Source organism: Oncorhynchus keta, chromosome 34 (assembly GCF_023373465.1).
Source record: "Oncorhynchus keta strain PuntledgeMale-10-30-2019 chromosome 34, Oket_V2, whole genome shotgun sequence".
NCBI classification, from domain to species: Eukaryota; Metazoa; Chordata; class Actinopteri; order Salmoniformes; family Salmonidae; genus Oncorhynchus; species Oncorhynchus keta.
Window position 1 is genome coordinate 8,626,400 of NC_068454.1, and position 20,211 is coordinate 8,646,610.

Sequence of the window (20,211 nt, forward strand, 5' to 3'; positions counted from 1 at the left end):
CGCAAATAACATAGGTTCATTTTAAGAGTTCCTTTTAAGAGTTCCTTTTAAGAGTTCCCGAGTTTCCAACATGACGTGAATGTGGCATAACCTCCCACTATTAGAAAACAATGGCCAGACCAGAGCTACGGCCATTTTGTTTGTGTTGCAGGCTGTATCATGATTGGGAGTCCCCATAGGGCCGCGCACTATTGTCCCAGCATCTTCTGGGTTTGGCACGGGTTAGGCCGTAATTGTAAATAAGAATTTGTTCTTACCTGACTTGTCTAGTTAAATACATGTTAAATAAAATACAAATATTGTCATACCACTTCTTTTAGAATGATGGAGATTTTTTTTAAAGAGATTCAGTGCGTCTCTAAATGTTTTGTTGGCTGTTGTTACACCTCTAGTAAATGATTACAAACATTTTAAGCGTCCTTTAATGTTAATCTTTCGTGTGCAGCTGCAACATTGTTATTCATGGCCTAAGTGGCTGTTAGTGAAGTCTAGATACAGAGGAAAAGGGTGTTTCCCAGGCAAAGGAACAGCCTTTCATTTCGTTGAGAGGAGAGTTCCTGTCCTGCCTGATATGAACTCTGAGCCAACATGCCAACAATGTAAGTGCACTGGTGCAGCCAGTTCAAACACTGCTTCTGCCTTCTTTCTATCTAATGTTAACATTAGCTAAACTAAGCTAAGTCAACATATGCCACGCCGTGACACCCAGTGTAGCCTAACCTTGAAGGACCTCCATGGGCAGGACGATCCAGGCGTCCTCCAGGTAGGAGATGTACAGGAAACGAGCCGTGTTGCAGGCCAGACCGATGTACAGCACCCTGTGGAGGGAGAGGGGAGGAGAAGGTCATGGAACACAGATGTGTTATTGATGTTCTGGAACTATCACTACTGACTACACTGTTCAAATAACAATCCACCAATCACAAACATAACCCTATCCTAAACCATAGCCCTAACCTATATGAGGTTATTGCCACAACAGAGTTGCAGGTGAAAGCAAGGCCAAAGTTCAGAGGTCAAACCTGAACTGTCCCTGGATTGTGGTTGGTTTGTCATTGTCATTCTGAACTAGGGTTGCAAGGGGAGGGTATATTACTGGAAACATTTCTAAGTTTACCAGTAAATTACCAGGATTTTGGTATCTTTCAAGGATTTTACATAATCTAGTGGCCCTTTTGGGTATTTCAGATTATGACAGTCTCTGGCCCTCTGTTGGGCCTTATCACATGTAAAATATATTCAATAATAAGATGGTTTTAAATATGGTTTAAATATAAACCATCAACTCAGTGAATAACATTGGTGTTTAATGTGAGGGTTACCAAAATTATGATAGATTACCATAGATAATCTGTTAATTACCAAAATTACTGAAGATTCCGGTAACTTTGGTAAATTACCGGTAGCTTTGCAACCCTATTCTGAACAGAATATATTTCCTTCCCAGACCGTTGGATACTTGCTGCCCATCTCCCATGACAACATCCTGTCCAATCAAACCACTGACCTGACAATGCAAATACAATGCAAATATACTGACACATTTACCAAACACTTAAATGATTCCAGTTTACAAACTTCTCTCTATTGCGTCTCTCTCATGAAACAAACGCAACCTTTGAACTTAATCTAAAAGTAAACGAACACAAAGGCTGATTGTAGTATATTATTCGCTAACAAGCTATAAATGTCCAGATGGGCCGGATATGAGATGTGGTGGATGAGAGAGAGAGAGACAGAGAGACAGAGAGAGAGAGACAGAGAGACAGAGAGAGAGAGAGAGAGACAGAGAGAGAGACAGGGAGAGAGACAGAGAGACAGAAAGAGAGATATAGAGAGAGACAGAGAGGGAGAAACAGAGACAGAGAGAGGAGACAGAGCGAGAGAGAGGAGACAGAGAGAGAGAGGAGACAGAGAGAGAGGAGACCGAGAGAGAGGAGACCGAGACAGAGAGAGAGAGATGAGACATAGAGAGAGAGGAGACAGAGAGACAGAGAGAGAGGAAACAGAGAGAGAGAGAGAGAGAGAGACAGAGACAGAGAGAGAGAGGAGACAGAGAGAGAGAGGAGACAGAGAGAGAGGAGAGAGAGAGAGAGAGAGAGAGAGACAGAGAGAGAGAGGAGACAGAGAGACAGAGAGAGAGAGAGAGAGAGAGAGGAGACAGAGAGAGAGAGGAGACAGAGAGAGAGGAGAGAGAGACAGAGAGATAGTATAAGTAGCACTACTACCATGTTGTGGTTATTTTTTCACCCCTGATCCGCCATAATACTCCACTACAAACATCTTAAACTAAAATAGTTCACACAGGAACAGGACATGAAACACAGCCGTGGGAAGTAGGGCTGTAAAAAAATCAATATTAATAACAGTCCTGTATTAGTGGACTGATATAGACAACTGTAGTGCTGGCAACAACAACAACAACAAATTCCCACGACCTTGGCAGGAAATGAAAGACTGTCTATTCACTGAAGGTGAGATGACTTTCAAAATATTTTACCATTGTTTAACTTCACCGACCAAAAAAGGGAACAAGTGAAACGTCTGACCAAATCTAGATTTTTTAAAAATCCGTTCTCATCAAATCTATGAGAAAGGTGAGCTATTGGGTGGAATTAAATTAAACTGAAGGACAGAAAATAATAATGAGCTGACCTGGGTTCTGCAGTCTGGTCCCACAATACCAGAATGAGCTGACCTGGGTTCAGTAGCCTGGTCCCATAATACCAGAATGAGCTGACCTGGGTTCAGTAGCCTGGTCCCATAATACCAGAATGAGCTGACCTGGGTTCAGTAGCCTGGTCCCATAATACCAGAATGAGCTGACCTGGGTTCTGTAGCCTGGTCCCATAATACCAGAATGAGCTGACCTGGGTTCTGTAGCCTGGTCCCACAATACCAGAATGAGCTGACCTGGGTTCAGTAGCCTGGTCCCATAATACCAGAATGAGCTGAGCTGGGTTCTGTAGCCTGGTCCCATAATACCAGAATGAGCTGACCTGGGTTCAGTAGCCTGGTCCCATAATACCAGAATGAGCTGACCTGGGTTCTGTAGCCTGGTCCCATAATACCAGAATGAGCTGACCTGGGTTCAGTAGCCTGGTCCCATAATACCAGAATGAGCTGACCTGGGTTCTGTAGCCTGGTCCCATAATACCAGAATGAGCTGACCTGGGCTCAGTAGCCTGGTCCCATAATACCAGAATGATCTGACCTGGGCTCAGTAGCCTGGTCCCATAATACCAGAATGAGCTGACCTGGGCTCAGTAGCCTGGTCCCATAATACCAGAATGATCTGACCTGGGCTCAGTAGCCTGGTCCCATAATACCAGAATGATCTGACCTGGGTTCTGTAGCCTGGTTCCACAATACCAGAATGATCTGACCTGGGCTCAGTAGCCTGGTCCCATAATACCAGAATGATCTGACCTGGGTTCTGTAGCCTGGTCCCACAATACCAGAATGAGCTGACCTGGGTTCTGTAGCCTGGTCCCACAATACCAGAATGAGCTGACCTGGGCTCAGTAGCCTGGTCCCATAATACCAGAATGAGCTGACCTGGGTTCTGTAGCCTGGGTCCCACAATACCAGAATGAGCTGACCTGGGCTCAGTAGCCTGGTCCCATAATACCAGAATGAGCTGACCTGGGTTCTGTAGCCTGGTCCCACAATACCAGAATGAGCTGACCTGGGTTCTGTAGCCTGGTCCCACAATACCAGAATGAGCTGACCTGGGTTCTGTAGCCTGGTCCCACAATACCAGAATGAGCTGACCTGGGCTCAGTAGCCTGGTCCCATAATACCAGAATGAGCTGACCTGGGCTCAGTAGCCTGGTCCCATAATACCAGAATGATCTGACCTGGGTTATGTAGCCTGGTTCCACAATACCAGAATGATCTGACCTGGGCTCAGTAGCCTGGTCCCATAATACCAGAATGATCTGACCTGGGTTCTGTAGCCGGGTCCCACAATACCAGAATGAGCTGACCTGGGTTCTGTAGCCTGGTCCCACAATACCAGAATGAGCTGACCTGGGTTCTGTAGCCTGGTCCCACAATACCAGAATGAGCTGACCTGGGTTCTGTAGCCGGGTCCCACAATACCAGAATGAGCTGACCTGGGCTCAGTAGCCTGGTCCCACAATACCAGAATGAGCTGACCTGGGTTCTGTAGCCTGGTCCCACAATACCAGAATGAGCTGACCTGGGTTCTGTAGCCTGGTCCCACAATACCAGAATGAGCTGACCTGGGTTCTGTAGCCTGGTCCCACAATACCAGAATGAGCTGACCTGGGTTCTGTAGCCTGGTCCCACAATACCAGAATGAGCTGACCTGGGCTCAGTAGCCTGGTCCCATAATACCAGAATGAGCTGACCTGGGTTCTGTAGCCAGGTCCCACAATACCAGAATGAGCTGACCTGGGCTCTGTAGCCTGGTCCCATAATACCAGAATGAGCTGACCTGGGTTCTGTAGCCTGGTCCCACAATACCAGAATGAGCTGACCTGGGTTCTGTAGCCGGGTCCCACAATACCAGAATGAGCTGACCTGGGTTCTGTAGCCTGGTCCCACAATACCAGAATGAGCTGACCTGGGTTCTGTAGCCTGGTCCCACAATACCAGAATGAGCTGACCTGGGTTCTGTAGCCGGGTCCCACAATACCAGAATGAGCTGACCTGGGCTCTGTAGCCTGGTCCCATAATACCAGAATGAGCTGACCTGGGTTCTGTAGCCTGGTCCCACAATACCAGAATGAGCTGACCTGGGTTCTGTAGCCTGGTCCCACAATACCAGAATGAGCTGACCTGGGTTCTGTAGCCTGGTCCCACAATACCAGAATGAGCTGACCTGGGCTCTGTAGCCTGGTCCCACAATACCAGAATGAACTGACCTGGGCTCAGTAGCCTGGTCCCATAATACCAGAATGATCTGACCTGATGTAGCCTGGTTCCACAATACCAGAATGATCTGACCTGGGCTCAGTAGCCTGGTCCCATAATACCAGAATGATCTGACCTGGGTTCTGTAGCCTGGTCCCACAATACCAGAATGAGCTGACCTGGGTTCTGTAGCCTGGTCCCACAATACCAGAATGAGCTGACCTGGGTTCTGTAGCCTGGTCCCACAATACCAGAATGAGCTGACCTGGGTTCTGTAGCCGGGTCCCACAATACCAGAATGAGCTGACCTGGGCTCTGTAGCCTGGTCCCATAATACCAGAATGAGCTGACCTGGGTTCTGTAGCCTGGTCCCACAATACCAGAATGAGCTGACCTGGGTTCTGTAGCCTGGTCCCACAATACCAGAATGAGCTGACCTGGGTTCTGTAGCCTGGTCCCACAATACCAGAATGAGCTGACCTGGGTTCTGTAGCCGGGTCCCACAATACCAGAATGAGCTGACCTGGGCTCAGTAGCCTGGTCCCATAATACCAGAATGAGCTGACCTGGGTTCTGTAGCCGGGTCCCACAATACCAGAATGAGCTGACCTGGGCTCTGTAGCCTGGTCCCATAATACCAGAATGAGCTGACCTGGGCTCTGTAGCCTGGTCCCATAATACCAGAATGAGCTGACCTGGGTTCTGTAGCCAGGTCCCACAATACCAGAATGAGCTGACCTGGGCTCTGTAGCCTGGTCCCATAATACCAGAATGAGCTGACCTGGGTTCTGTAGCCGGGTCCCACAATACCAGAATGAGCTGACCTGGGTTCTGTAGCCTGGTCCCATAATACCAGAATGAGCTGACCTGGGTTCTGTAGCCTGGTCCCATAATACCAGAATGAGCTGACCTGGGCTCTGTAGCCTGGTCCCATAATACCAGAATGAGCTGACCTGGGCTCTGTAGCCTGGTCCCATAATACCAGAATGAGCTGACCTGGGCTCTGTAGCCTGGTCCCATAATACCAGAATGAGCTGACCTGGGTTCTGTAGCCGGGTCCCACAATACCAGAATGAGCTGACCTGGGTTCTGTAGCCTGGTCCCATAATACCAGAATGAGCTGACCTGGGCTCTGTAGCCTGGTCCCATAATACCAGAATGAGCTGACCTGGGCTCAGTAGCCTGGTCCCATAATACCAGAATGATCTGACCTGGGTTCTGTAGCCTGGTTCCACAATACCAGAATGATCTGACCTGGGCTCAGTATCCTGGTCCCATAATACCAGAATGATCTGACCTGGGTTCTGTAGCCTGGTCCCACAATACCAGAATGAGCTGACCTGGGTTCTGTAGCCTGGTCCCACAATACCAGAATGAGCTGACCTGGGTTCTGTAGCCTGGTCCCACAATACCAGAATGAGCTGACCTGGGTTCTGTAGCCGGGTCCCACAATACCAGAATGATCTGACCTGGGCTCAGTAGCCTGGTCCCATAATACCAGAATGATCTGACCTGGGTTCTGTAGCCTGGTCCCACAATACCAGAATGAGCTGACCTGGGTTCTGTAGCCTGGTCCCACAATACCAGAATGAGCTGACCTGGGTTCTGTAGCCTGGTCCCACAATACCAGAATGAGCTGACCTGGGTTCTGTAGCCGGGTCCCACAATACCAGAATGAGCTGACCTGGGCTCAGTAGCCTGGTCCCATAATACCAGAATGAGCTGACCTGGGTTCTGTAGCCTGGTCCCACAATACCAGAATGAGCTGACCTGGGCTCTGTAGCCTGGTCCCACAATACCAGAATGAGCTGACCTGGGCTCTGTAGCCTGGTCCCATAATACCAGAATGAGCTGACCTGGGTTCTGTAGCCGGGTCCCACAATACCAGAATGAGCTGACCTGGGCTCTGTAGCCTGGTCCCATAATACCAGAATGAGCTGACCTGGGTTCTGTAGCCTGGTCCCACAATACCAGAATGAGCTGACCTGGGTTCTGTAGCCTGGTCCCATAATACCAGAATGAGCTGACCTGGGTTCTGTAGCCTGGTCCCATAATACCAGAATGAGCTGACCTGGGCTCTGTAGCCTGGTCCCATAATACCAGAATGAGCTGACCTGGGTTCTGTAGCCGGGTCCCACAATACCAGAATGAGCTGACCTGGGCTCTGTAGCCTGGTCCCATAATACCAGAATGAGCTGACCTGGGTTCTGTAGCCGGGTCCCACAATACCAGAATGAGCTGACCTGGGTTCTGTAGCCTGGTCCCATAATACCAGAATGAGCTGACCTGGGTTCTGTAGCCTGGTCCCATAATACCAGAATGAGCTGACCTGGGTTCTGTAGCCGGGTCCCACAATACCAGAATGAGCTGACCTGGGTTCTGTAGCCTGGTCCCATAATACCAGAATGAGCTGACCTGGGTTCTGTAGCCTGGTCCCACAATACCAGAATGAGCTGACCTGGGTTCTCCCTGGTCCCATAATACCAGAATGAGCTGACCTGGGTTCTGTAGCCTGGTCCCATAATACCAGAATGAGCTGACCTGGGTTCTGTAGCCTGGTCCCATAATACCAGAATGAGCTGACCTGGGTTCTGTAGCCTGGTCCCATAATACCAGAATGAGCTGACCTGGGTTCTGTAGCCTGGTCCCACAATACCAGAATGAGCTGACCTGGGTTCTGTAGCCTGGTCCCATAATACCAGAATGAGCTGACCTGGGTTCTGTAGCCTGGTCCCATAATACCAGAATGAGCTGACCTGGGTTCTGTAGCCTGGTCCCACAATACCAGAATGAGCTGACCTGGGTTCTGTAGCCTGGTCCCATAATACCAGAATGAGCTGACCTGGGTTCTGTAGCCTGGTCCCATAATACCAGAATGAGCTGACCTGGGTTCTGTAGCCTGGTCCCATAATACCAGAATGAGCTGACCTGGGTTCTGTAGCCTGGTCCCACAATACCAGAATGAGCTGACCTGGGTTCTGTAGCCTGGTCCCATAATACCAGAATGAGCTGACCTGGGTTCTGTAGCCTGGTCCCATAATACCAGAATGAGCTGACCTGGGTTCTGTAGCCTAGTCCCACAATACCAGAATGAGCTGACCTGGGTTCTGTAGCCTGGTCCCATAATACCAGAATGAGCTGACCTGGGTTCTGTAGCCTGGTCCCATAATACCAGAATGAGCTGACCTGGGTTCTGTAGCCTGGTCCCATAATACCAGAATGAGCTGACCTGGGTTCTGTAGCCTGGTCCCATAATACCAGAATGAGCTGACCTGGGCTCTGTAGCCTGGCCCCATAATACCAGAATGAGCTGACCTGGGTTCTGTAGCCTGGTCCCATAATACCAGAATGAGCTGACCTGGGTTCTGTAGCCTGGTCCCACAATACCAGAATGAGCTGACCTGGGTTCTGTAGCCTGGTCCCACAATACCAGAATGAGCTGACCTGGGTTCTGTAGCCTGGTCCCATAATACCAGAATGAGCTGACCTGGGTTCTGAATAGCCCTGGGTTCTGTAGCCTCCCACAATACCAGAATGAGCTGACCTGGGTTCTGTAGCCTGGTCCCATAATACCAGAATGAGCTGACCTGGGTTCTGTAGCCTGGTCCCATAATACCAGAATGAGCTGACCTGGGTTCTGTAGCCTGGTCCCACAATACCAGAATGAGCTGACCTGGGTTCTGTAGCCTGGTCCCATAATACCAGAATGAGCTGACCTGGGTTCTGTAGCCTGGTCCCATAATACCAGAATGAGCTGACCTGGGTTCTGTAGCCTGGTCCCACAATACCAGAATGAGCTGACCTGGGTTCTGTAGCCTGGTCCCATAATACCAGAATGAGCTGACCTGGGTTCTGTAGCCTGGTCCCATAATACCAGAATGAGCTGACCTGGGTTCTGTAGCCTGGTCCCATAATACCAGAATGAGCTGACCTGGGCTCTGTAGCCTGGTTCCATAATACCAGAATGAGCTGACCTGGGTTCTGTAGCCTGGTCCCACAATACCAGAATGAGCTGACCTGGGCTCTGTAGCCTGGTCCCATAATACCAGAATGAGCTGACCTGGGTTCTGTAGCCTGGTCCCACAATACCAGAATGAGCTGACCTGGGTTCTGTAGCCTGGTCCCACAATACCAGAATGAGCTGACCTGGGTTCTGTAGCCTGGTCCCACAATACCAGAATGAGCTGACCTGGGTTCTGTAGCCTGGTCCCACAATACCAGAATGAGCTGACCTGGGTTCTGTAGCCTGGTCCCATAATAGCAGAATGAGCTGACCTGGGTTCTGTAGCCTGGTCCCACAATACCAGAATGAGCTGACCTGGGTTCTGTAGCCTGGTCCCACAATACCAGAATGAGCTGACCTGGGTTCTGTAGCCTGGTCCCACAATACCAGAATGAGCTGACCTGGGTTCTGTAGCCTGGTCCCATAATACCAGAATGAGCTGACCTGGGTTCTGTAGCCTGGTCCCACAATACCAGAATGAGCTGACCTGGGTTCTGTAGCCTGGTCCCATAATACCAGAATGAGCTGACCTGGGTTCTGTAGCCTGGTCCCATAATACCAGAATGAGCTGACCTGGGTTCTGTAGCCTAGTCCCACAATACCAGAATGAGCTGACCTGGGTTCTGTAGCCTGGTCCCATAATACCAGAATGAGCTGACCTGGGTTCTGTAGCCTGGTCCCATAATACCAGAATGAGCTGACCTGGGTTCAGTAGCCTGGTCCCATAATACCAGAATGAGCTGACCTGGGCTCAGTAGCCTGGTCCCATAATACCAGAATGAGCTGACCTGGGTTCTGTAGCCTGGTCCCACAATACCAGAATGAGCTGACCTGGGTTCTGTAGCCTGGTCCCACAATACCAGAATGAGCTGACCTGGGTTCTGTAGCCTGGTCCCACAATACCAGAATGAGCTGACCTGGGTTCTGTAGCCTGGTCCCACAATACCAGAATGAGCTGACCTGGGTTCTGTAGCCTGGTCCCACAATACCAGAATGAGCTGACCTGGGTTCTGTAGCCTGGTCCCATAATACCAGAATGAGCTGACCTGGGTTCTGTAGCCTGGTCCCATAATACCAGAATGAGCTGACCTGGGTTCTGTAGCCTGGTCCCACAATACCAGAATGAGCTGACCTGGGTTCTGTAGCCTGGTCCCATAATACCAGAATGAGCTGACCTGGGTTCTGTAGCCTGGTCCCATAATACCAGAATGAGCTGACCTGGGTTCTGTAGCCTGGTCCCACAATACCAGAATGAGCTGACCTGGGTTCTGTAGCCTGGTCCCATAATACCAGAATGAGCTGACCTGGGTTCTGTAGCCTGGTCCCACAATACCAGAATGAGCTGACCTGGGTTCTGTAGCCTGGTCCCATAATACCAGAATGAGCTGACCTGGGTTCTGTAGCCTGGTCCCATAATACCAGAATGAGCTGACCTGGGCTCTGTAGCCTGGTCCCATAATACCAGAATGAGCTGACCTGGGTTCTGTAGCCTGGTCCCATAATACCAGAATGAGCTGACCTGGGCTCCCTGGTCCCATAATACCAGAAAGAGCTGACCTGGGTTCTGTAGCCTGGTCCACCAATACCAGAATGAGCTGACCTGGGTTCTGTAGCCTGGTCCCACAATACCAGAATGAGCTGACCTGGGTTCTGTAGCCTGGTCCCACAATACCAGAATGAGCTGACCTGGGTTCTGTAGCCTGGTCCCACAATACCAGAATGAGCTGACCTGGGTTCTGTAGCCTGGTCCCACAATACCAGAATGAGCTGACCTGGGTTCTGTAGCCTGGTCCCATAATAGCAGAATGAGCTGACCTGGGTTCTGTAGCCTGGTCCCACAATACCAGAATGAGCTGACCTGGGTTCTGTAGCCTGGTCCCACAATACCAGAATGAGCTGACCTGGGTTCTGTAGCCTGGTCCCACAATAGCAGAATGAGCTGACCTGGGTTCTGTAGCCTGGTCCCACAATACCAGAATGAGCTGACCTGGGTTCTGTAGCCTGGTCCCACAATACCAGAATGAGCTGACCTGGGTTCTGTAGCCTGGTCCCACAATACCAGAATGAGCTGACCTGGGTTCTGTAGCCTGGTCCCACAATACCAGAATGAGCTGACCTGGGCTCTGTAGCCTGGTCCCATAATACCAGAATGAGCTGACCTGGGTTCTGTAGCCTGGTCCCATAATACCAGAATGAGCTGACCTGGGCTCAGTAGCCTGGTCCCATAATACCAGAAAGAGCTGACCTGGGTTCTGTAGCCTGGTCCCACAATACCAGAATGAGCTGACCTGGGTTCTGTAGCCTGGTCCCACAATACCAGAATGAGCTGACCTGGGTTCTGTAGCCTGGTCCCACAATACCAGAATGAGCTGACCTGGGTTCTGTAGCCTGGTCCCACAATACCAGAATGAGCTGACCTGGGTTCTGTAGCCTGGTCCCACAATACCAGAATGAGCTGACCTGGGTTCTGTAGCCTGGTCCCATAATAGCAGAATGAGCTGACCTGGGTTCTGTAGCCTGGTCCCACAATACCAGAATGAGCTGACCTGGGTTCTGTAGCCTGGTCCCACAATACCAGAATGAGCTGACCTGGGTTCTGTAGCCTGGTCCCATAATAGCAGAATGAGCTGACCTGGGTTCTGTAGCCTGGTCCCACAATACCAGAATGAGCTGACCTGGGTTCTGTAGCCTGGTCCCACAATACCAGAATGAGCTGACCTGGGTTCTGTAGCCTGGTCCCACAATACCAGAATGAGCTGACCTGGGTTCTGTAGCCGGGTCCCACAATACCAGAATGAGCTGACCTGGGTTCTGTAGCCTGGTCCCATAATACCAGAATGAGCTGACCTGGGTTCTGTAGCCTGGTCCCACAATACCAGAATGAGCTGACCTGGGTTCTGTAGCCTGGTCCCACAATACCAGAATGAGCTGACCTGGGCTCAGTAGCCTGGTCCCATAATACCAGAATGATCTGACCTGGGCTCAGTAGCCTGGTCCCATAATACCAGAATGAGCTGACCTGGGCTCAGTAGCCTGGTCCCATAATACCAGAATGATCTGACCTGGGTTCTGTAGCCTGGTTCCACAATACCAGAATGATCTGACCTGGGCTCAGTAGCCTGGTCCCATAATACCAGAATGATCTGACCTGGGTTCTGTAGCCTGGTCCCACAATACCAGAATGAGCTGACCTGGGTTCTGTAGCCTGGTCCCACAATACCAGAATGAGCTGACCTGGGCTCTGTAGCCTGGTCCCATAATACCAGAATGAGCTGACCTGGGTTCTGTAGCCGGGTCCCACAATACCAGAATGAGCTGACCTGGGCTCTGTAGCCTGGTCCCATAATACCAGAATGAGCTGACCTGGGTTCTGTAGCCGGGTCTCATAATACCAGAATGAGCTGACCTGGGCTCTGTAGCCTGGTCCCATAATACCAGAATGAGCTGACCTGGGTTCTGTAGCCGGGTCCCACAATACCAGAATGAGCTGACCTGGGCTCTGTAGCCTGGTCCCATAATACCAGAATGAGCTGACCTGGGTTCTGTAGTCAGGTCCCACAATACCAGAATGAGCTGACCTGGGCTCTGTAGCCTGGTCCCATAATACCAGAATGAGCTGACCTGGGTTCTGTAGCCGGGTCCCACAATACCAGAATGAGCTGACCTGGGTTCTGTAGCCTGGTCCCATAATACCAGAATGAGCTGACCTGGGTTCTGTAGCCTGGTCCCATAATACCAGAATGAGCTGACCTGGGCTCTGTAGCCTGGTCCCATAATACCAGAATGAGCTGACCTGGGTTCTGTAGCCGGGTCCCACAATACCAGAATGAGCTGACCTGGGCTCTGTAGCCTGGTCCCATAATACCAGAATGAGCTGACCTGGGTTCTGTAGCCGGGTCCCACAATACCAGAATGAGCTGACCTGGGCTCTGTAGCCTGGTCCCATAATACCAGAATGAGCTGACCTGGGTTCTGTAGCCTGGTCCCACAATACCAGAATGAGCTGACCTGGGTTCTGTAGCCTGGTCCCATAATACCATAATGAGCTGACCTGGGCTCTGTAGCCTGGTCCCATAATACAAGAATGAGCTGACCTGGGCTCAGTAGCCTGGTCCCATAATACCAGAATGATCTGACCTGGGTTCTGTAGCCTGGTTCCACAATACCAGAATGATCTCACCTGGGCTCAGTATCCTGGTCCCATAATACCAGAATGATCTGACCTGGGTTCTGTAGCCTGGTCCCACAATACCAGAATGAGCTGACCTGGGTTCTGTAGCCTGGTCCCACAATACCAGAATGAGCTGACCTGGGTTCTGTAGCCTGGTCCCACAATACCAGAATGAGCTGACCTGGGTTCTGTAGCCGGGTCCCACAATACCAGAATGATCTGACCTGGGCTCAGTAGCCTGGTCCCATAATACCAGAATGATCTGACCTGGGTTCTGTAGCCTGGTCCCACAATACCAGAATGAGCTGACCTGGGTTCTGTAGCCTGGTCCCACAATACCAGAATGAGCTGACCTGGGTTCTGTAGCCTGGTCCCACAATACCAGAATGAGCTGACCTGGGTTCTGTAGCCTGGTCCCACAATACCAGAATGAGCTGACCTGGGTTCTGTAGCCTGGTCCCACAATACCAGAATGAGCTGACCTGGGTTCTGTAGCCGGGTCCCACAATACCAGAATGAGCAGACCTGGGCTCTGTAGCCTGGTCCCACAATACCAGAATGAACTGACCTCGGCTCTGTAGCCTGGTCCCACAATACCAGAAAGAGCTGACCTGGGCTCAGTAGCCTGGTCCCACAATACCAGAATGAGCTGACCTGGGTTCTGTAGCCGGGTCCCACAATACCAGAAAGAGCTGACCTGGGCTCAGTAGCCTGCTCCCACAATACCAGAATGAGCTGACCTGGGTTCTGTAGCCTGGTCCCACAATACCAGAATGAGCTGACCTGGGTTCTGTAGCCTGGTCCCACAATACCAGAATGAGCTGACCTGGGTTCTGTAGCCTGGTCCCACAATACCAGAATGAGCTGACCTGGGTTCTGTAGCCTGGTCCCACAATACCAGAATGAGCTGACCTGGGTTCTGTAGCCTGGTCCCACAATACCAGAATGAGCTGACCTGGGTTCTGTAGCCTGGTCCCACAATACCAGAATGAGCTGACCTGGGTTCTGTAGCCTGGTCCCATAATACCAGAATGAGCTGACCTGGGTTCTGTAGCCGGGTCCCACAATACCAGAATGAGCTGACCTGGGTTCTGTAGCCTGGTCCCATAATACCAGAATGAGCTGACCTGGGTTCTGTAGCCTGGTCCCATAATACCATAATGAGCTGACCTGGGCTCTGTAGCCTGGTCCCATAATACCAGAATGAGCTGACCTGGGCTCAGTAGCCTGGTCCCATAATACCAGAATGATCTGACCTGGGTTCTGTAGCCTGGTTCCACAATACCAGAATGATCTGACCTGGGCTCAGTATCCTGGTCCCATAATACCAGAATGATCTGACCTGGGTTCTGTAGCCTGGTCCCACAATACCAGAATGAGCTGACCTGGGTTCTGTAGCCTGGTCCCACAATACCAGAATGAGCTGACCTGGGTTCTGTAGCCTGGTCCCACAATACCAGAATGAGCTGACCTGGGTTCTGTAGCCGGGTCCCACAATACCAGAACGATCTGACCTGGGCTCAGTAGCCTGGTCCCATAATACCAGAATGATCTGACCTGGGTTCTGTAGCCTGGTCCCACAATACCAGAATGAGCTGTCCTGGGTTCTGTAGCCTGGTCCCACAATACCAGAATGAGCTGACCTGGGTTCTGTAGCCTGGTCCCACAATACCAGAATGAGCTGACCTGGGTTCTGTAGCCGGGTCCCACAATACCAGAATGAGCTGACCTGGGCTCAGTAGCCTGGTCCCATAATACCAGAACGAGCTGACCTGGGTTCTGACCCACAATACCAGAATGAGCTGACCTGGGCTCTGTAGCCTGGTCCCATAATACCAGAATGAGCTGACCTGGGCTCTGTAGCCTGGTCCCATAATACCAGAATGAGCTGACCTGGGTTCTGTAGCCGGGTCCCACAATACCAGAATGAGCTGACCTGGGTTCTGTAGCCTGGTCCCATAATACCAGAATGAGCTGACCTGGGTTCTGTAGCCGGGTCCCACAATACCAGAATGAGCTGACCTGGGTTCTGTAGCCTGGTCCCATAATACCAGAATGAGCTGACCTGGGCTCTGTAGCCTGGTCCCACAATACCAGAATGAGCTGACCTGGGTTCTGTAGCCGGGTCCCACAATACCAGAATGAGCTGACCTGGGCTCTGTAGCCTGGTCCCATAATACCAGAATGAGCTGACCTGGGTTCTGTAGCCGGGTCCCACAATACCAGAATGAGCTGACCTGGGTTCTGTAGCCTGGTCCCATAATACCAGAATGAGCTGACCTGGGTTCTGTAGCCTGGTCCCACAATACCAGAATGAGCTGACCTGGGTTCTGTAGCCTGGTCCCATAATACCAGAATGAGCTGACCTGGGTTCTGTAGCCTGGTCCCACAATACCAGAATGAGCTGACCTGGGTTCTGTAGCCTGGTCCCACAATACCAGAATGAGCTGACCTGGGTTCTGTAGCCGGGTCCCACAATACCAGAATGAGCTGACCTGGGCTCAGTAGCCTGGTCCCATAATACCAGAGCTGACCTGGGTTCTGTAGGAGGGTCCCACAATACCAGAATGAGCTGACCTGGGCTCTGTAGCCTGGTCCCATAATACCAGAATGAGCTGACCTGGGTTCTGTAGCCTGGTCCCATAATACCAGAATGAGCTGACCTGGGTTCTGTAGCCTGGTCCCACAATACCAGAATGAGCTGACCTGGGTTCTGTAGCCTGGTCCCATAATACCAGAATGAGCTGACCTGGGTTCTGTAGCCTGGTCCCATAATACCATAATGAGCTGACCTGGGCTCTGTAGCCTGGTCCCATAATACCAGAATGAGCTGACCTGGGTTCTGTAGCCTGGTCCCATAATACCAGAATGAGCTTACCTGGGTTCTGTAGCCTGGTCCCATAATACCAGAATGAGCTTACCTGGGTTCTGTAGCCTGGTCCCATAATACCAGAATGAGCTGACCTGGGTTCTGTAGCCTGGTCCCACAATACCAGAATGAGCTGACCTGGGTTCTGTAGCCTGGTCCCATAATACCAGAATGAGCTGACCTGGGTTCTGTAGCCTGGTCCCATAATACCAGAATGAGCTGACCTGGGTTCTGTAGCCTGGTCCCACAATACCAGAATGAGCTGACCTGGGTTCTGTAGCCTGGTCCCATAATACCAGAATGAGCTGACCTGGGTTCTGTAGCCTGGTCCCATAATACCAGAATGAGCTGACCTGGGTTCTGTAGCCTGGTCCCATAATACCAGAATGAGCTGACCTGGGTTCTGTAGCCTGGTCCCATAATACCAGAATGAGCTGACCTGGGTTCTGTAGCCTGGTCCCACAATACCAGAATGAGCTGACCTGGGTTCTGTAGCCTGGTCCCATAATACCAGAATGAGCTGACCTGGGTTCTGTAGCCTAGTCCCACAATACCAGAATGAGCTGACCTGGGTTCTGTAGCCTGGTCCCATAATACCAGAATGAGCTGACCTGGGTTCTGTAGCCTGGTCCCATAATACCAGAATGAGCTGACCTGGGTTCTGTAGCCTGGTCCCATAATACCAGAATGAGCTGACCTGGGTTCTGTAGCCTGGTCCCATAATACCAGAATGAGCTGACCTGGGCTCTGTAGCCTGGTCCCATAATACCAAAATGAGCTGACCTGGGTTCTGTAGCCTGGTCCCATAATACCAGAATGAGCTGACCTGGGCTCAGTAGCCTGGTCCCATAATACCAGAAAGAGCTGACCTGGGTTCTGTAGCCTGGTCCCACAATACCAGAATGATCTGACCTGGGGTCTGTAGCCGGGTCCCACAATACCAGAATGAGCTGACCTGGGTTCTGTAGCCTGGTCCCATAATACCAGAATGAGCTGACCTGGGTTCTGTAGCCTGGTCCCACAATACCAGAATGAGCTGACCTGGGTTCTGTAGCCTGGTCCCACAATACCAGAATGAGCTGACCTGGGTTCTGTAGCCTGGTCCCATAATACCAGAATGAGCTGACCTGGGTTCTGTAGCCTGGTCCCACAATACCAGAATGAGCTGACCTGGGTTCTGTAGCCTGGTCCCATAATACCAGAATGAGCTGACCTGGGTTCTGTAGCCTGGTCCCATAATACCAGAATGAGCTGACCTGGGTTCTGTAGCCTAGTCCCACAATACCAGAATGAGCTGACCTGGGTTCTGTAGCCTGGTCCCACAATACCAGAATGAGCTGACCTGGGTTCTGTAGCCTGGTCCCACAATACCAGAATGAGCTGACCTGGGTTCTATAGCCTGGTCCCACAATACAAGAATGAGCTGACCTGGGTTCTGTAGCCTGGTCCCACAATACCAGAATGAGCTGACCTGGGTTCTGTAGCCTGGTCCCACAATACCAGAATGAGCTGACCTGGGTTCTGTAGCCTGGTCCCACAATACCAGAATGAGCTGACCTGGGTTCTGTAGCCTGGTCCCACAATACCAGAATGAGCTGACCTGGGTTCTGTAGCCTGGTCCCACAATACCAGAATGAGCTGACCTGGTTCCAGAGCAGTTTGTGCTATCTTGCAAAGTCCTATAGTCATTGTCATGCAGGAGGTGACTAGACATACAGATACACAAACAGACCTGAGGGGTATACTACAAACAGACCTGAGGGGTACACTACAAACAGACCTGAGTGGTACACTACAAACAGACCTGAGGGGTACACTACAAACAGACCTGAGGGGTATACTACTGTACAAACAGACCTGAGGGGTATACTACTGTACAAACAGACCTGAGGGGTATACTACAAACAGACCTGAGGGGTACACTACAAACAGACCTGAGGGGTATACTACTGTACAAACAGACCTGAGGGGTATACTACTGTACAAACAGACCTGAGGGGTATACTACTGTACAAACAGACCTGAGGGGTATACTACTGTACAAACAGACCTGAGGGGTATACTACAAACAGACCTGAGGGGTATACTACAAACAGACCTGAGGGGTATACTACTGTACAAACAGACCTGAGGGGTATACTACAAACAGACCTGAGGGGTATACTACAAACAGACCTGAGGGGTACACTACAAACAGACCTGAGGGGTATACTACAAACAGACCTGAGGGGTACACTACAAACAGACCTGAGGGGTATACTACAAACAGACCTGAGGGGTATACTACAAACAGACCTGAGGGGTACACTACAAACAGACCTGAGGGGTATACTACAAACAGACCTGAGGGGTATACTACAAACAGACCTGAGGGGTATACTACAAACAGACCTGAGGGGTATACTACAAACAGACCTGAGGGGTATACTACAAACAGACCTGAGGGGTACACTACAAACAGACCTGAGGGGTATACTACTGTACAAACAGACCTGAGGGGTATACTACTGTACAAACAGACCTGAGGGGTACACTACAAACAGACCTGAGGGGTACACTACAAACAGACCTGAGGGGTATACTACAAACAGACCTGAGGGGTACACTACAAACAGACCTGAGGGGTATACTACAAACATACCTGAGGGGTATACTACAAACAGACCTGAGGGGTATACTACAAACAGACCTGAGGGGTACACTACAAACAGACCTGAGGGGTATACTACAAACAGACCTGAGGGGTATACTACAAACAGACCTGAGGGGTATACTACAAACAGACCTGAGGGGTATACTACTGTACAAACAGACCTGAGGGTATACTACTGTACAAACAGACCTGAGGGGTATACTACTGTACAAACAGACCTGAGGGGTACACTACAAACAGACCTGAGGGGTATACTACAAACAGACCTGAGGGGTATACTACAAACAGACCTGAGGGGTACAACAAACAGACCTGAGGGGTATACTACTGTACAAACAGACCTGAGGGGTACACTACTGTACAAACAGACCTGAGGGGTACACTACAAACAGACCTGAGGGGTATACTACAAACAGACCTGAGGGGTATACTACAAACAGACCTGAGGGGTATACTACAAACAGACCTGAGGGGTATACTACAAACAGACCTGAGGGGTATACTACAAACAGACCTGAGGGGTATACTACAAACAGACCTGAGGGGTATACTACAAACAGACCTGAGGGGTATACTACAAACAGACCTGAGGGGTATACTACAAACAGACCTGAGGGGTACACTACAAACAGACCTGAGGGGTACACTACAAACAGACCTGAGGGGTATACTACTGTACAAACAGACCTGAGGGGTATACTACTGTACAAACAGACCTGAGGGGTACACTACAAACAGACCTGAGGGGTACACTACAAACAGACCTGAGGGTATACTACAAACAGACCTGAGGGGTATACTACAAACAGACCTGAGGGGTATACTACAAACAGACCTGAGGGGTACACTACAAACAGACCTGAGGGGTACACTACAAACAGACCTGAGGGGTATACTACAAACAGACCTGAGGGGTATACTACAAACAGACCTGAGGGGTATACTACAAACAGACCTGAGGGGTATACTACAAACAGACCTGAGGGGTATACTACAAACAGACCTGAGGGGTATACTACTGTACAAACAGACCTGAGGGGTATACTACAAACAGACCTGAGGGGTACACTACAAACAGACCTGAGGGGTATACTACTGTACAAACAGACCTGAGGGGTATACTACAAACAGACCTGAGGGGTATACTACAAACAGACCTGAGGGGTATACTACAAACAGACCTGAGGGGTATACTACAAACAGACCTGAGGGGTATACTACAAACAGACCTGAGGGGTACACTACAAACAGACCTGAGGGGTACACTACAAACAGACCTGAGGGGTATACTACAAACAGACCTGAGGGGTACACTACAAACAGACCTGAGGGGTATACTACAAACAGACCTGAGGGGTACACTACAAACAGACCTGAGGGGTACACTACAAACAGACCTGAGGGGTATACTACAAACAGACCTGAGGGGTACACTACAAACAGACCTGAGGGGTACACTACAAACAGACCTGAGGGGTATACTACAAACAGACCTGAGGGGTACACTACAAACAGACCTGAGGGGTACACTACAAACAGACCTGAGGGGTATACTACAAACAGACCTGAGGGGTATACTACAAACAGACCTGAGGGGTATACTACAAACAGACCTGAGGGGTATACTACAAACA

At 50.5% G+C, this 20,211-nt stretch overlaps 2 protein-coding genes across 50 annotated transcripts in view; both read right to left on the bottom strand.

Moving 5' to 3' along the window:
• Positions 1 to 20,211, bottom strand: part of LOC118377983 (major facilitator superfamily domain-containing protein 6-like) — a gene marked incomplete at its 3' end in the record, with an annotated part of 29,361 nt that overhangs the window by 5,324 nt on the left and 3,826 nt on the right. Inside the window, exon 3 of the mRNA XM_052492603.1 lies at positions 721 to 818. Coding sequence (XP_052348563.1) covers positions 721 to 818 — 98 coding nt within the window. The remainder of the gene's footprint in view (positions 1 to 720; positions 819 to 20,211) is intronic.
• LOC127914974 (uncharacterized) lies at positions 748 to 19,939 on the bottom strand. Of its 49 annotated transcripts, XM_052492996.1 has the most exons (13): positions 16,880 to 17,215; positions 15,379 to 15,550; positions 14,949 to 15,077; positions 12,377 to 12,634; positions 11,904 to 12,247; positions 11,818 to 11,860; positions 11,044 to 11,086; positions 10,571 to 10,699; positions 9,673 to 10,102; positions 9,028 to 9,328; positions 8,197 to 8,239; positions 5,147 to 5,404; positions 748 to 3,558 (listed from the first exon to the last, which is right to left on the bottom strand). In XM_052492996.1, exons 5-13 carry the CDS (start codon positions 12,226 to 12,228, stop codon positions 3,307 to 3,309), a joined length of 1,824 nt encoding a protein of 607 aa, XP_052348956.1. In that variant the 5' UTR covers positions 12,229 to 12,247; positions 12,377 to 12,634; positions 14,949 to 15,077; positions 15,379 to 15,550; positions 16,880 to 17,215; the 3' UTR covers positions 748 to 3,306. The 49 variants fall into 49 exon arrangements, 40 of the variants coding, with proteins under 40 accessions (XP_052348956.1, XP_052348955.1, XP_052348969.1 ...); XM_052492995.1 differs by lacking the exon at positions 14,949 to 15,077 and having other exon boundaries at positions 15,250 to 15,550; XR_008089655.1 differs by lacking the exons at positions 8,197 to 8,239; positions 12,377 to 12,634; positions 14,949 to 15,077 and adding an exon at positions 13,280 to 14,139 and having other exon boundaries at positions 8,899 to 9,328; positions 11,818 to 11,946.